This window comes from Synchiropus splendidus, chromosome 3, assembly GCF_027744825.2.
Source record: "Synchiropus splendidus isolate RoL2022-P1 chromosome 3, RoL_Sspl_1.0, whole genome shotgun sequence".
NCBI classification, from domain to species: domain Eukaryota; kingdom Metazoa; phylum Chordata; class Actinopteri; order Syngnathiformes; family Callionymidae; genus Synchiropus; species Synchiropus splendidus.
This window is the reverse complement of record NC_071336.1, coordinates 11,425,747-11,439,503: the sequence shown is the minus strand read 5'-3', so window position 1 is coordinate 11,439,503 and position 13,757 is coordinate 11,425,747. Positions and strand designations below refer to the sequence as shown.

General features: G+C 44.9%; 1 protein-coding gene and 7 non-coding genes across 8 annotated transcripts; all 8 read left to right on the top strand.

Moving 5' to 3' along the window:
- The first annotated feature begins 3,127 nt into the window (after positions 1–3,127).
- Positions 3,128–3,209, top strand: trnal-aag (transfer RNA leucine (anticodon AAG)). Its single transcript has one exon. It is a non-coding gene; the product is annotated as a tRNA-Leu (tRNA).
- Positions 3,210–3,467: 258 nt separating this feature from the next.
- On the top strand, positions 3,468–3,549 carry trnal-uag (transfer RNA leucine (anticodon UAG)). Its single transcript has one exon. It is a non-coding gene; the product is annotated as a tRNA-Leu (tRNA).
- Positions 3,550–3,641: 92 nt separating this feature from the next.
- On the top strand, positions 3,642–3,723 carry trnal-aag (transfer RNA leucine (anticodon AAG)). The gene has a single exon. It is a non-coding gene; the product is annotated as a tRNA-Leu (tRNA).
- A 92-nt stretch (positions 3,724–3,815) lies between these two features.
- On the top strand, positions 3,816–3,897 carry trnal-aag (transfer RNA leucine (anticodon AAG)). The gene has a single exon. It is a non-coding gene; the product is annotated as a tRNA-Leu (tRNA).
- A 98-nt stretch (positions 3,898–3,995) lies between these two features.
- On the top strand, positions 3,996–4,077 carry trnal-uag (transfer RNA leucine (anticodon UAG)). The gene has a single exon. It is a non-coding gene; the product is annotated as a tRNA-Leu (tRNA).
- A 92-nt stretch (positions 4,078–4,169) lies between these two features.
- Positions 4,170–4,251, top strand: trnal-aag (transfer RNA leucine (anticodon AAG)). The gene has a single exon. It is a non-coding gene; the product is annotated as a tRNA-Leu (tRNA).
- A 252-nt stretch (positions 4,252–4,503) lies between these two features.
- Positions 4,504–4,585, top strand: trnal-aag (transfer RNA leucine (anticodon AAG)). Its single transcript has one exon. It is a non-coding gene; the product is annotated as a tRNA-Leu (tRNA).
- Positions 4,586–6,396: 1,811 nt separating this feature from the next.
- naa40 (N-alpha-acetyltransferase 40, NatD catalytic subunit) lies at positions 6,397–13,674 on the top strand. The gene is made up of 8 exons (XM_053859708.1): positions 6,397–6,701; positions 7,962–8,057; positions 10,204–10,256; positions 10,359–10,454; positions 10,525–10,683; positions 10,752–10,835; positions 11,626–11,703; positions 12,212–13,674. The coding sequence occupies exons 1-8, from the start codon at positions 6,696–6,698 to the stop codon at positions 12,357–12,359; spliced, it is 720 nt and encodes a 239-aa protein (XP_053715683.1). The 5' UTR covers positions 6,397–6,695; the 3' UTR covers positions 12,360–13,674.
- Positions 13,675–13,757: the final 83 nt, after the last annotated feature.

Sequence of the window (13,757 nt, the reverse complement as noted above, 5' to 3'; positions counted from 1 at the left end):
CTTCCTCCTCCTCCTCCAACTCCTCGTTGTTGTCCATCATAGATTTGCGTCTGACCTCTTCTCTCCTTCCTTCTTCTACACCACCCTCACTATTCAAATCCTGCCACATGCTCATGTAATCATTCTTTTCTTCCACTCCTCCATTGATCCAACGCCACTCTCCTTTCCTCCAGTCATCCATTTCTACTCCCCATTCTGTCCTCCACCTTCATGATTTCTCATCCTCCACCCCTCTATTTCTCCTTCAAGATGTCACTCCCTCATCCATGCAGTCCTCCTCTCTTTCAAACTTTCACTCTCTTGCCGTCGTTCACTGACACTCCTTTACATCCTCCCTTCATCCTGGTCTCCTCCCTTCGTCATCCTCTCAGCGTTTCCTGTCTGTGACCACTGCTTCGTTGATGCTGCTCGTCTGTTTTCAACATGCTCTCTCTCCGTCCCCTCTCACTCCCATCCTCTCATCACTTCATCACCACTCTCATCTCACCCTCCCCTTTTCCTCCATCGCTGCTCTTCTCTATCCTTCTGTCAACCTTGACATGACCATGCCCTCTCCTTTATCCCGACTCACTCCACTCCTCTCATTTCACCTGCCTGCACCCCCATTCTTCAACTCCTGATCATATTCTCCTTCATAAAACCACCCAGCTCTTCCCTGAGTCATATCCTCCATCCGTCCATTCCCCCCTTTATATTCCCAGTCCCAACTCTTTCTTCTCCCTCTCACTCCAACTCTTCTGTCCAGCCTTCATTATTCTCCAATACATCCATCACTTCTTATCACGAGCCCACACACCGTGGTCTCATCTTTATCTTTCTGCCCTTCAATTCTTCGCTAAGTTCAATCGAACCTCTCCCCAAACCCAGTCCTCCTTTTAGACCAGTCCACTTCTGTTCAAGGCCTCAAGCCCTCATCATCATCGCCAAGATTCTGTCTTTACTGTAATGTATGTCGTCTGATTCTATTTGCAGTTATTGTTAAAACTGCAGGCAGGCGGAGTGGTCTAAGACCCTAGTCTCTGTGGAAGTAGGGGTCCGAATCCCACCACAGACAACAAGACTTTGAATTGTACTCCATCACAGCGGCAATCCAGGCGTTGTCTCTTTAAGAGAAAAGGTTAGGACCTTCAACTGGTCAAGCTGCAGCCTTCAATCACACGGCAGCCTCAGAGAAGAGGTCGCAGAGCAGAGTGGTCTCTGCTGCTGGATTTAGGCTTCTCTCTTGGGGTGTTGGTTTCAATCCCACTGCTGCAATTCGCTTGAAACTAAGTTGTTGTAATGATCATGTTGTTCTTCTTATCTTCTGCAATTCTCTTGATCTGCAGTTATCATAATGATCACATTCGGTGGAGGACACATTCTGTGAGCTGTGTATTATGATGATTGTAAGATTACTTGCATTTTTTTTGTCATTTTTAAATTCCAAATTTTGAACAGATCACTTTAAGAGCAAAGGTCAGGACCTGAAACTAGCTGACGACCTTCAATCGTTGCCATCGGAGATGAAATAAGTTCTTGCAATTTGACTTTTTTCATTTTAAAGCTACTTCACACATAACTTTGTGTGGCTTTGTCTGGAAAGCGGTGCATTCAGGGGCAGCCAGAAATGACAGGACAGCTCTGAAATTGCCAGGCGACACGTCGCAGGGTGCTGCTTGTTGAGTTTGGCCCTGGACTAGAGCAGTTTCTCTGCTGTGGCCGTGCGCTCTAAGGCGCTGGCTTAAGGCTCCGGTCTCTTTGGAGTCCTATGTTCGAATCCCATTGCTCCCCATCATAGTTTTATATTGTGCTCTTTCTTTAAGACAAAGGTCACAACCTCAAACAGGCCGATCTGCGACCTTCAGTCATTGCCATTGGAGCTCTGACCTTGTGTCCAGGAATTCATAATGTGCCTCAGCGGTCTACGCTGCGTGATTTAGATTCTCTCTCAGGGTGTTGTTTTGAATCCCACCGTTGCCAGCAAGCTTTTGAAGACAAAAGTCACGACCACAAACAGACCAGTGTGCGACCTTCAGTCATTGCCACTGAAGCTCTGACCTCACGTCCAGGCTGCTTGATTTCGACTCCCTCTCCGGGTGTTGGTTTGAATCCCACCGCTGCCATTATCTTCTGCAATTCTCTTGATCTGCAGTTATCATAATGATCACATTCTGTGGAGGACACATTCTGTGAGCTGTGTGAGATGATGATTGTGAGAATACTGGCTGTGTTTTTGCCATTCCAATTTTAAAGTTCAAATTTTGAGCAGACAGTCTCGTTAAGAGCAAAGATCAGTACCTGGAATTGCCCATTGACCTTCAGCATTTGCCATCAGAGCAAAAAGTAAGAGAGAAAATAAGACATTTTTCATTCAAAGCTGAATCACACTTAACTTTGTGTGGCTTTGTCTGGAAAGCGGTGCATTCAGGGGCAGCCAGATGTGTCAGGACAGTTATGAAATTCCTCATAACTTGGCGATAGTGGAGGGATTGGATCGTCTCTTCGGAGGCGTGGGTTCGAATCCCACCGCTGCCATTATATTGTGCACCTCTGTTGAAATTGAGCTCTCTTCATGACAAAGGCCATGACCCCTTATAGGCAACCCTCAAGCATTGACCTCTCACTATGGATGTGGTAGCGTGGCCGAGCGGTCTAAAGGTATGTTCACACCGAACGCGACTTTTCAGTAGCAGGTCGCTTGCTCAGGTCGTCATTAGTTGCCACCTGCCCGGTTCGAACACATCGCCAAATTAGGTCTGTCGCCGGGGGGGCGTGGTCTCATGTTGTTGTGGACGGTGGATTGAAGATGGTGGAGCCGGTGCTCGCTACTTATTAAATGAAAACACGGAAAAAGAGACATCTCTCGTTTCGCAGCATTCGCCAGAGCTGCTCACACTGGTGAATTTAACCACTTCCTCCAGCAGCGTCACCGGGATACGGCTGCTTTGAGTGGTACTTCATGCGGAACCGCCGCAAGTTGGACGACCTGTTGGTCCGGATCAGTGGCCGAATACAGGACACCAAGTGCCCGCAGTCTGTCCCCGCTGCCATTATATTGTGCACCTCTGTTGTAATTGAGCTCTCTTCATTACAATGACCATGACCTCTTACAGGCGACCTTCAGACATTGACCTCTTTCTCAGGAAGTGGTAGCGTGGCCGAGCGGTCTAAGGCGCTGGATTAAGGCTCCAGTCTCTTCGGAGGCGTGGGTTCGAAGCCCACCGCTGCCATTATATTGTGTACCTCTGTTGAAATTGAGCTCTCTTCATGACAAAGGACATGACCTCTTATAGGCAACCCTCAGGCATTGTCCTCTCACCATGGATGTGGTAGCGCTGGATTTAGGCTCCAGTCTCTTCGGAGGCGTGGGTTCGAATCCCACCGCTGCCATTATATTGTGCACCTCTGTTGAAATTGAGCTCTCTTCATTACAATGACCATGACCTCTTACAGGCGACCTTCAGACGTTGACCTCTTTCTCAGGAAGGGGTAGCGTGGCCGAGCGGTCTAAGGCGCTGGATTTAGGCTCCAGTCTCTTCGGAGGCGTGGGTTCGAATCCCACCGCTGCCATTATATTGTGCACCTCTGTTGAAATTGAGCTCTCTTCATTACCATGACCTCTTACAGGCGACCTTCAGACGCTGACCTCTTTCTCAGGAAGTGGTAGCGTGGCCGAGCGGTCTAAGGCGCTGGATTAAGGCTCCAGTCTCTTCGGAGGCGTGGGTTCGAATCCCACCGCTGCCATTATATTGTGTACCTCTGTTGAAATTGAGCTCTCTTCATTACCATGACCTCTTACAGGCGACCTTCAGACGCTGACCTCTTTCTCAGGAAGTGGTAGCGTGGCCGAGCGGTCTAAGGCGCTGGATTAAGGCTCCAGTCTCTTTGGAGGCGTGGGTTCGAATCCCACCGCTGCCATTATATTGTGTACCTCTGTTGAAATTGAGCTCTCTTCATGACAATGACCATGACCTCTTACAGGCGACCTTCAGACGCTGACCTCTTTCTCAGGAAGTGGTAGCGTGGCCGAGCGGTCTAAGGCGCTGGATTTAGGCTCCAGTCTCTTCGGAGGCGTGGGTTCGAATCCCACCGCTGCCATTATATTGTGCACCTCTGGTGAAATTGAGCTCTCTTCATTACCATGACCTCTTACAGGCGACCTTCAGACGCTGACCTCTTTCTCAGGAAGTGGTAGCGTGGCCGAGCGGTCTAAGGCGCTGGATTAAGGCTCCAGTCTCTTTGGAGGCGTGGGTTCGAATCCCACCGCTGCCATTATATTGTGTACCTCTGTTGAAATTGAGCTCTCTTCATGACAAAGGACATGACCTCTTATAGGCAACCCTCAGACGTTGACCTCTTTCTCAGGAAGGGGTTGCGTGGCCGAGCGGTCTCTTCGGAGGCGTGGGTTCGAATCCCACCGCTGCCATTATATTGTGCACCTCTGTTGATATTGAGCTCTCTTCATTACAATGACCATGACCTCATACAGGCGACCTTCAGATATTGACCTCTTTCTCGGGAAGTGGTAGCGTGGCCGAGCGGTCTAAGGCGCTGGATTAAGGCTCCAGTCTCTTTGGAGGCGTGGGTTCGAATCCCACCGCTGCCATTATATTGTGCACCTCTGTTGAAATTGAGCTCTCTTCATGACAAAGGACATGACCTCTTATAGGCGACCTTCAGGCATTGTCCTCTCACTATGGATGTGGTAGCGCGGTCTAAGGCGCTGGATTTAGGCTCCAGTCTCTCTCAAATCCCACCGCTGCCATTATATTGTGTACCTCTGTTGAAATTGAGCTCTCTTCATGACAATGGCCATGACCTCATACAGGCGACCTTCAGACATTGACATCTTTCTCAGGAAGGGGTAGCGTGGCTGAGCGGTCTAAAGGTACGTTCACACCGAACGCGACTTTTCAGTCGCAGTAGCGCCAGTCGTCAGTAGCAGGTCGCTTGCTCAGGTCGTCATCAGTTGCCACCTGCCTGGTTCGAACACATCGCCGAATTAGATCAGTCGCCGGGGTGTGTGGTCTCAAGTCGTTGTGAAAAAAGCAATACAGAAAGCTACATACGTTTTTCTATATATATATTTATCTAGTATTCAGAATGTCCCCACTAAATGAACGTGCAAACCTACCTGCTACCTTGCTGCTGTTGCTGCTGCCTCTCCAGTCATGTTGGCCGAGGTCTCTCTTGGAGATGGAGGGCTCCACGAGAGAGGAGGGCGAAAAACGCTCACTTCACGGCACTAGATGCCGCTGACCACTCCGCTCCTCGGTCACCATCCTCCCCTCATATAAACAGACCTGTCAGGACGTCTCATCTGAATTAAATTAAATCAAAAACAGTACTTATTTATCCCGTCGCCATACTTCTAAACAATGGCCATGACCTCTTACAGGCGACCTTCAGACATTGACATCTTTCTCGGCAAGTGGTAGCGCGGTCTAAGGCACTGGATTAAGGCTCCAGTCTCTCGGGAGGCGTGGGTTCAAATTCCACCGCTGCCATTATATTGTGTTCCTCTGTTGAAATTGAGCTCTCTTCATTACAAAGGCCATGACCTCATACAGACGACCTTCAGACATTGACCTCTTTCTCTGCCATTATATTGTGTCACCCAACTGAAGGTGCAAGTACAAGTGTAACAAATTTTGTACTACTGCCAGAGATGATATCCCGGTATATGTCGTCCCCTTGTGGTCACTATGGGTGCAGAATAAAAGTTCACTCAAAAGTCGTAGTTGAACACACACACAAAAAAAAAATCAATGTTCTTCGTGAGTGAGACGAGAGCAGTTGCAAAAGTGGCATCAGCTGCTGTATCGCTGCTGCCAAAGCCCAACAGAAAATTAGCCCAATAAAGCCATGAATAATAATAATAATAATAATGACATTCAACATGGGGCGTCTTGTAAGCTGCCTTTCTTATTCACTGTATTAGTCGCTGTATTTTTGTCAACTGCCAATCCTCGCAATTTCTAAAAATGAAATTAATGAAAATGTATCAACGCTAGCTATTCGACTGCAGCAATGAAATAGGATTTGATCGCATGACATTGATGCGTTTCCTTTCCTCTGCTGATATGTGATCTAAAACTCAAATGCACTGTTTTCACGTTCGACTCGTGAGCTGCAGATAAAAGAATAAGTATACGGACATGATTGTGTGACGTTTCCAGTTCTCAGGACGTTTGTATATGAAAAGCGTGTTCTCCTCTTAATGCATCTTTTTCAACAAATAGTGCATATCTCTTTTTGTGCACTTTAGACTTTGAACATGAATATGTAAAGTTATGTTAGCCTCGTCATCTTGTAATGGAAACAAAGTATGGATTTATTCAAATTATTAGTTATAAAACGACCGTGTCTACGAGAAAAGAGAATTCCGAGTTATGTGGTAGCACCTGAAGGCGTCACGGTGGGACGGAGGAAAGAAAGGAGCTCGAGAGACCCGGGAGAAGCAGCCTCGCGGTGTTTGGCGCCAATCCAATTAAACAACAAACAATTCCGCCATATTTCCCTGAACCAGTGTCTTAGAGAAGTGCACGGTAGCGGCGTGGCTTTGTGCCCGCAGCTGGTGGTAGCGTGCTGTAGCTCTCTGACTATCATCGTGGATGTGGCCCCCTTCTCTCCGGCTCCAGTCACGACTCCAGCCCGCCGCAGTCGCCGGACAATAGCGGACTCATTCCCCTAGTTAGCCGCGCAGACGCCGCAGAATGGGGGTGAGTTTTCTCCTTTTCTCTGCGTCGAATATTGTCAAACTCCGTGGGTGTCTGTGACTGTCGGTGGAAGGGGGAAAGTGCGACGCGAATTAGCTCGAGGTGGAGTCCTTAGCTGCCCCCTAGTAGCTGCGTTAGCTTACTAGCATCACCAGCGCTACCCTTTTTCCCGCGGTGGTGCACGTCTGCGTGGTTTTAAATCGCCTTGTGCCCACGTTGAAACCGTGCCTGATACTGTCGTGCGAATAAGATCCTGATCCAGCAATTTTGACTAGTGGTGTAGTGGATGAGTGACAGGTAGATTGGCATGGTCGCATTGTTGTACCAGTTAGACATGTGATGTCGACTGACCTGTATTGAAACGTGTGAAGGCTCTTTGTCGGTTCTCATCCTGTGAAACTTCCAGGCTTAACATGCTACGTCTGGTGATGATGAAGGGGTATAAACATGAGGTGCGCGCTAACTCAACTTGGCGTGTTCGTTGGATGGCACCCCATTAATGGCATTTTGAATCGGGGATGAATTATTCCTGTACAAACCTGGACCTAGAATCGTAATGGTAGTTTAACAGTCATTTAATTATCTTACTAGTAATGGCATATTTTGACCTGTCAGGTGACGTTTGGGTTTCCATTTTCTTTACACCCGAGCTGCTGTGTTGTATCCATGCAATGAAAACTTTGTCCCTGCCACATTTTCGTTGCCACCAAGACAATTGTTTAGTAGTTCTGCGCATAAGATAATCTGTGTGATGGTATCTGCAGCACATTCTTGGTTGTTGCATTTTTTTTTGCAAAATTGTTATTGATAATTTGAAAATTACAATGCTGGTCAATCCATGTTATTGTTCGTGATGTTATCGGAACAATTACACTGATCATTTAAGGAACTTATTCCGATGGTGTTCTCTAATGCTTGCGTTGTTTTTCTCGCTTGAGGACAATACAAAATCTTATCATGGCTGTTTGTCAAGACAAAGTATATGTTTTCACAGACTAGTGGCATTGTGTGAGGAGTAATGGCTGCCATCTAGACTGTTCTTACCTATGTTAGGTATGTTGTTGGAGCTGGGTCATGTGTCCTGGCTCAGCTGAGTTCATAACTTGCGTACAGGGGTGACCACATTCTTGTCATTTCTGACAAAAAAATCATGATAACCTCATGGTTTTCACATCAAATGACTGTGGAAATATAAGTACGCTCTTTCACTCTTCAATGTACCTGTTGCTCTTTGATCCTCATCTCTCTCATCCCTCCTTGCAGAGAAAGTCAAACCGAGCCAAGGAGAAGAAGGCCCGACGTCTGGAGGAGAGGGCAGCTATGGATGCCGTCTGTGCGAAAGTGGATGCGGCGAACAAGGTACCTCAATCAAACAGTTCAAAGCAGTTAAGGCGTTATGAATACATTTTACATGTTAAGTGCTGCACAGTTAGGAAAAAAGAACTGTCACATTCATTTTGCTGTGCCATATCAGATATTTAACATTCATGTGAATTTTTTAAATATTCTTTGAAATGTTGTCTAAATAATCTTGTCATGCCATCACTGCATTAATGGTGTTCTGACTAGGGATGTAGTGAAAATTCAGCCTATGATAATTTTAGTCCAAATATGACTTGGAAGTGCGTTTTCAGTGTTAAAAAGACTTGCACCCATACGACACAGCTGTAATGGAATGTTGTGATGACACGGAACTGTGGCCAGAGGCTGCTTGTCTGGATTAGGCCAACATGTCTGTGGTGTAGAGGTGTTTCCATCTGAGAAAGACTGACCGAGTGCAATTTGGAGAAAGCATAAATCGGAAGAGGGGGTGCACTGCACTCCTCCCTGCGTCACTGGTTCCTAATAGAGAACATTGCCCCTTTTCTTGCGCCCTTCCAGCAGCGAGTTTTTTTAATTGTAGCACTGAAGCATCTTCTGAGCAAAGAGAGCACAGAGTGAAAAGTATGAGGCTAGATGTCTTTTATTTGTCCCACAGTGGGGACATTGATCATGCAAAATGTGCAATGAGAGTCTGTCGGCACACGTGTCACTGACATCTGTCTGCATCATCTGCACGTCCACGTGACTCTGCTTGAAATAGTGCTTATTTGGATGCAGGAATAAAGCAGTGCAAATGAATGCAGAGGAATGTGGGCTGTGTCAGGCATGGGAAATCTTTTTTTTTTTTCATCTTTCACTTGTCACGTCACTTGTTGTGAGTGCGCTTGTTGTCATCCTACAAATCAAAGTTAAAGTTAGTCATCCTGTCTGGATGAAAAGGTGTATTTTGGTTTTGCATTTGTGAGGAGGATAAAGTTTCACAACGCTTTAGTTTTTAACTGTATTTGATTTTGTATGAAATGTTTTGAAATGTGAATACTACTGTAGTTTCCGAATTATGAACCATTATTTTTTTCCCACACATTTGGAACCTTGCGGCTTAAACAACGGTGTGGCTAACATATGGATTTGTACGGGCAAACGACTTCTATGCCGCCAAAGATATCAAACATCATCACATCAGATGATGAAATCACAGGTGTTTTATTGGCATGTAAGCGCTTGATGCACAACCACAGTATGCCGGCACCAGTGTCCCCGTACTTCAGACACCAAAGCCAGTCTACGGCAGCAGCAGCAGCTCATTCTGATGCGCTGAATATGCTGGTATTGAATGACTGTGCAGTATTGCTTTGATTTTAGTGAGTAAAGCACTAAATCATAGCTTGCAGTGATGCTAATAACAGGCCTGGTCGTCGTTCTGGTGTTTCAGTTTTCGGCCTTGGTTTTCTCATTTTCGGTTCCAACAAATCATTTTTATTTCGGTGCATCCCTAATTGGGATCCTTTGCAATCCATCACAAATGTCCTTAATTTGCATTATTCAGATCCTTTTCTGGATTTGGGAATGAAGCAGTGTGCATGAGAAATGATCCAGGCCATGAGAGACGCACAGGCAAAAAAGGAATTTGTCTGAAATATTTACATGTAACATATGTGCTATGACATTCTTTCTTTTGATGCACTATGATGTTTTTGGCCGACAGAGATGATATTGTCATGTCTGTCAGCAGTTTCACTGGATAAAAAGTGAAAATGTGTGTGACTTAAATGCACTGATTTTCCGCCCTGTACATTATTCATTGGTGGGCTTAAGTTAGATAAAGCTGTTGTTTTATTTATATATATATATATATATATATATATATATATATTGTGCATTGTTGAAACTACATCAACATGAATGATGTCCAAGTTTTCTAGTTGATATATTTTTTTCAAAGCCAAAATATCAGTTCATCCTTTTGCATTGCAGTAATTCAGACTAGATGAATGAGGTCAGTACACAGTCACAGACATGAATGCAATAGATCTAACACTATTCAGTTCTTTCCGTGTTCCTCGCCTTTGGCATCAGCCAGGAATTTTCATGAGAGGCTCTAACTTCAACTTGCACTGGTGTTTGCATTATTGCCGTGATTGTACATGATTCAATGAATAAAAAATGATTTTCTTTTTACCAGCTCGAGGACCCACTGACAGCTTTCCCAGCCTTCAAGAAGTATGACAGGAACGGGTATGTGCTTCAATCAGCCTTTTAGCTATTTTTTTCCGTCGTATGGACAAAGTTGTAAGAGTCATCTCCTTTGCTTTTGACAACCTGGTCCTGATGTTCCAGCCTAAACCTTCAGATTGAGTGCAAGCGGGTGACGTCCCTCAACCCCCTGTCAGTGGAGTGGGCCTTCGAGCTGACCAGAGCCAACATGCAGGCTTTGTAAGATATGGTTCGGCTTCTTTCTCACACCATTGGCCCAATTGCATTGTAAGCTCTCATTTCCCCCTAGATATGAGCAGAGCGAGTGGGGATGGAAGGAGAGGGAAAAGAGGGAAGAGATGAATGACGAGCGGGCATGGTACCTTCTTGCTCGTGATGGTGACTCTGCCCCTGTAGCTTTTTCTCACTTCCGGTTTGATGTGGAATGTGGGGAAGAGGTGCTGTACTGGTAAGTTAGAGGGAGTGTGAGCTGGTCTTCTCCTCATTACTGACTTGTCTGTCTCCTCCTCTCAACAGCTACGAGGTTCAGTTAGAGAGTCGTGTTCGGAGGAAAGGACTGGGGAAGTTTCTTATCCAGATCTTGCAGCTCATTGCCAACAGGTAAATTATAAACTCCTGTAAAGATGTTGGTGAGAGGGGGCGGTGCTATCGTTTTGACGTATAACGTTGGACCTCTATCTTTTTTTTTTTTTTTTTTTTTTTTTAAACAATCTGATATTATACCTTCACGTGTTATTAATACAATAATACATTGAATTCAGTATCTCAGAAAAGCAATATTGAAGTGGTCTCTGCTGTCATGGCAGTCTCATTCAGGCATGTCATTTGGTGAATTGATCAATTCTATTTGGCTTGTTATGTCAGTTACTTTTGGCCTACCTGCAGAATAATTACGACTCCCCTAATGCTCTGCAACAGTTAATTGTGGTTCATGTTGGTGGAGCTAGGTGATTGAATCAGGCTGGTCTTCTTGGTTGCACATGATCAATCAATTTAATTGAATGTTAATCCTCTTTAGTCCACAACTGGAACAGTTTTTTATTTTGCCCTCCTCACTGATGTGTGTTTGTGATGGTGGGTATGCATCCGTTTCACCCCCCGAGGTACAGATTTGCACTGGCCTTGAGATCCATTCCTTTTTTGTCCACTACTCACTGAGGCTGGTATGTGAACTACTCTGGTTTGAGAAGGTGGTGTCTCAGTCACTGGTGACAAGCCGCTCAGTGTAAAACACTCTCCTGCGAACACTGTCGATGCAGTTGAAACCCACGGCATCATAGCATCTTGCCTAGTTGTGTTCTTCCAAAACACAGATTATGTAGCCTGGCCGTTGCACACAGTCGATGAGAATCTCTGTAGCAGCTGAGCCTGTTTTTTGTTTTGTCATCAGCACACAGATGAAGAAGGTGATGCTAACGGTTTTTAAACACAACCATGGAGCTTACCAGTTCTTCAGGGAGGCATTACAGTGAGTATCTCCAAGGAGCCCATAATATGTCACCACTTGCGAATTATTTAGTCATGTTTTGTTTGTTACGTCTTCACTGTCAAACAAAAGACAAATGGGGTTGTTTTAAATCGATATTAAAATTCACTTTCTTTTAATGGTATGATCACCTGGGTGACCACAGAGATACAAGAAGCAGGCACCATTGTCTCCTGACATAAATGTGAAAGGTGCTTATCTCTGCTGCATGTACTGTAGTGCAGGCGCTGCAGTGATAACATCTTCGGTGGCTTCCTCTGCTTCTTCTCACTGCTATTTATTTTTCATGCCTGTTGCAATTCTTTTGGTAAGAAATTGTTCATGTCAAAGTAAAAATGATTAAAAAATAACTACTTTATTATATCTAGGATGTGATAGCTGATTGGGGGATTATGTCACAGTTATGTGATGCATTTGTTAACGGCTCAAACATGTATCTTTGTGTGTTGTTCTTATTGTTAGCCAGATGAATTGACATCTTTCTGTGCAGGTTTGAGATCGACGAGACCTCACCAAGCATGTCTGGATGTTGTGGTGACGACTGCTCTTACGAGATCCTCAGCCGGCGGACAAAACACGGGGAGGCCTCAGTGGGACACAGCCACGGGGGCGGGCACTGCGGCGGCTGCTGCCACTGAGCCAACCGTGGCCACTGGTTTACTGTTCAGTGTTTTTCTGTTACAGAGCTTTCACCTCTAGTTTTTTCCTTTTTATATACATCTATATCAGCTCATCATCTACTGCTACTCATCATTAAGCTTTTGACTCAATGTCCCAGCCCAGAACTTCCTCGTTGTTGGTTCAACACCAAACATGGAGCCAACTCAGTAACGTGTTCTTTTCCATTAAATCACAGCTAAAACAAAATGATCTTTTTTCTTCAGTGCAGTATGTTTGATCAGTGGAAGTTTTCTTCCGCCCCTTCTGGAAACTCTTTAAATGCCACTCATTCAGTATTGATAAGCAGCGTTGACTATGAGTACACTGCATTCACCTGACAGGTACTGACTGGTGACTGTAGTGTGTCCAAGTCTGGAGGGTTCAGTTCAGACAGACAATCAAAGTTTTGGAACATTTACATTCAGTCACATGTCAGGAAGTGAAGATTTTTCCTTAACAGAGAAGGTTTTAGATTTGAGTTTGACAAGCTTGGCTTCAAGAAACGTCACTGAGTGAAATCTAATAACTAATGCAGTGCCTATCAAACGTAGTCCTTAAGTTGACCAAGATGAGGGGGCTTGGAAATTAAACACGACAGGCAGAGAAGATGCAAGAAATGCTGAACTGGTGGGTTTTGTTCTTGACCCTTTTTTGTTTTGGCAAAATTCCGTGATAGAGATCGAATAAACATGAGTGTGAGCGATCTGGAACCTGTAGGAGACACGTCGCCCTGAATTACTTTGGCATTGGCATTGTTGTCAACAACATTGTTTGCTTTTCTACAACTGACGTGTCGTAACGTTGTCAGAAAGCCGACGCACACTTAACATGCATTTGTATATGCTCAATAAACACTGAGATTTGTCTGCCTGTACGAGGAGATCTCATGCCTTCACACACTTGTCCATCATCAAAGCTTGAACTTTCCCAAGCCCTTGCCGTCTTGTGTTTTTAGCGTGAGCGAATCATATTGATTTAACAACAGTAAGGATTTGTATAGTTCCCCACGGATGATGCACCATGGAAGTCAGTGTTGGTGATTGTAACACGGAAACTGGTTTATAGTTGCATCGAAGTAACTGCCCTTTTCCATTTGAACGATTAACAGTGATAATGCATTTAAGGATTTGAGAGTTGAATGGAAAAGTGTCCCTGAACTACTGTCCCATACTTTACACTGCATTGCTGTTTTATTATTCTATCACATTTTTTACTGTTATTTAAAAATATGAGCTAAAATACCAGAACAGTTCTGTTACATCCTGCCGTTTTAGTTTTTTTTTTTTTTTTTTTCCTCACTTTTTTTTGTGCGTGTGTGCGTGTAGTTATGGTATTTTGCAGTTCAGACCAACCCGATATTTAAAGGAATCATCAGT

What these genes read in the sequence shown, in the direction of transcription:
- naa40 (XM_053859708.1), top strand. An exon ending in GGGGAAGAGGTGCTGTACTG is followed by an intron (nt 10,684 to 10,751) that starts GTAAGTTAGAGG and finishes TCCTCTCAACAG; the next exon opens with CTACGAGGTTCAGTTAGAGA. An exon ending in TTCTTCAGGGAGGCATTACA is followed by an intron (nt 11,704 to 12,211) that starts GTGAGTATCTCC and finishes CTTTCTGTGCAG; the next exon opens with GTTTGAGATCGACGAGACCT.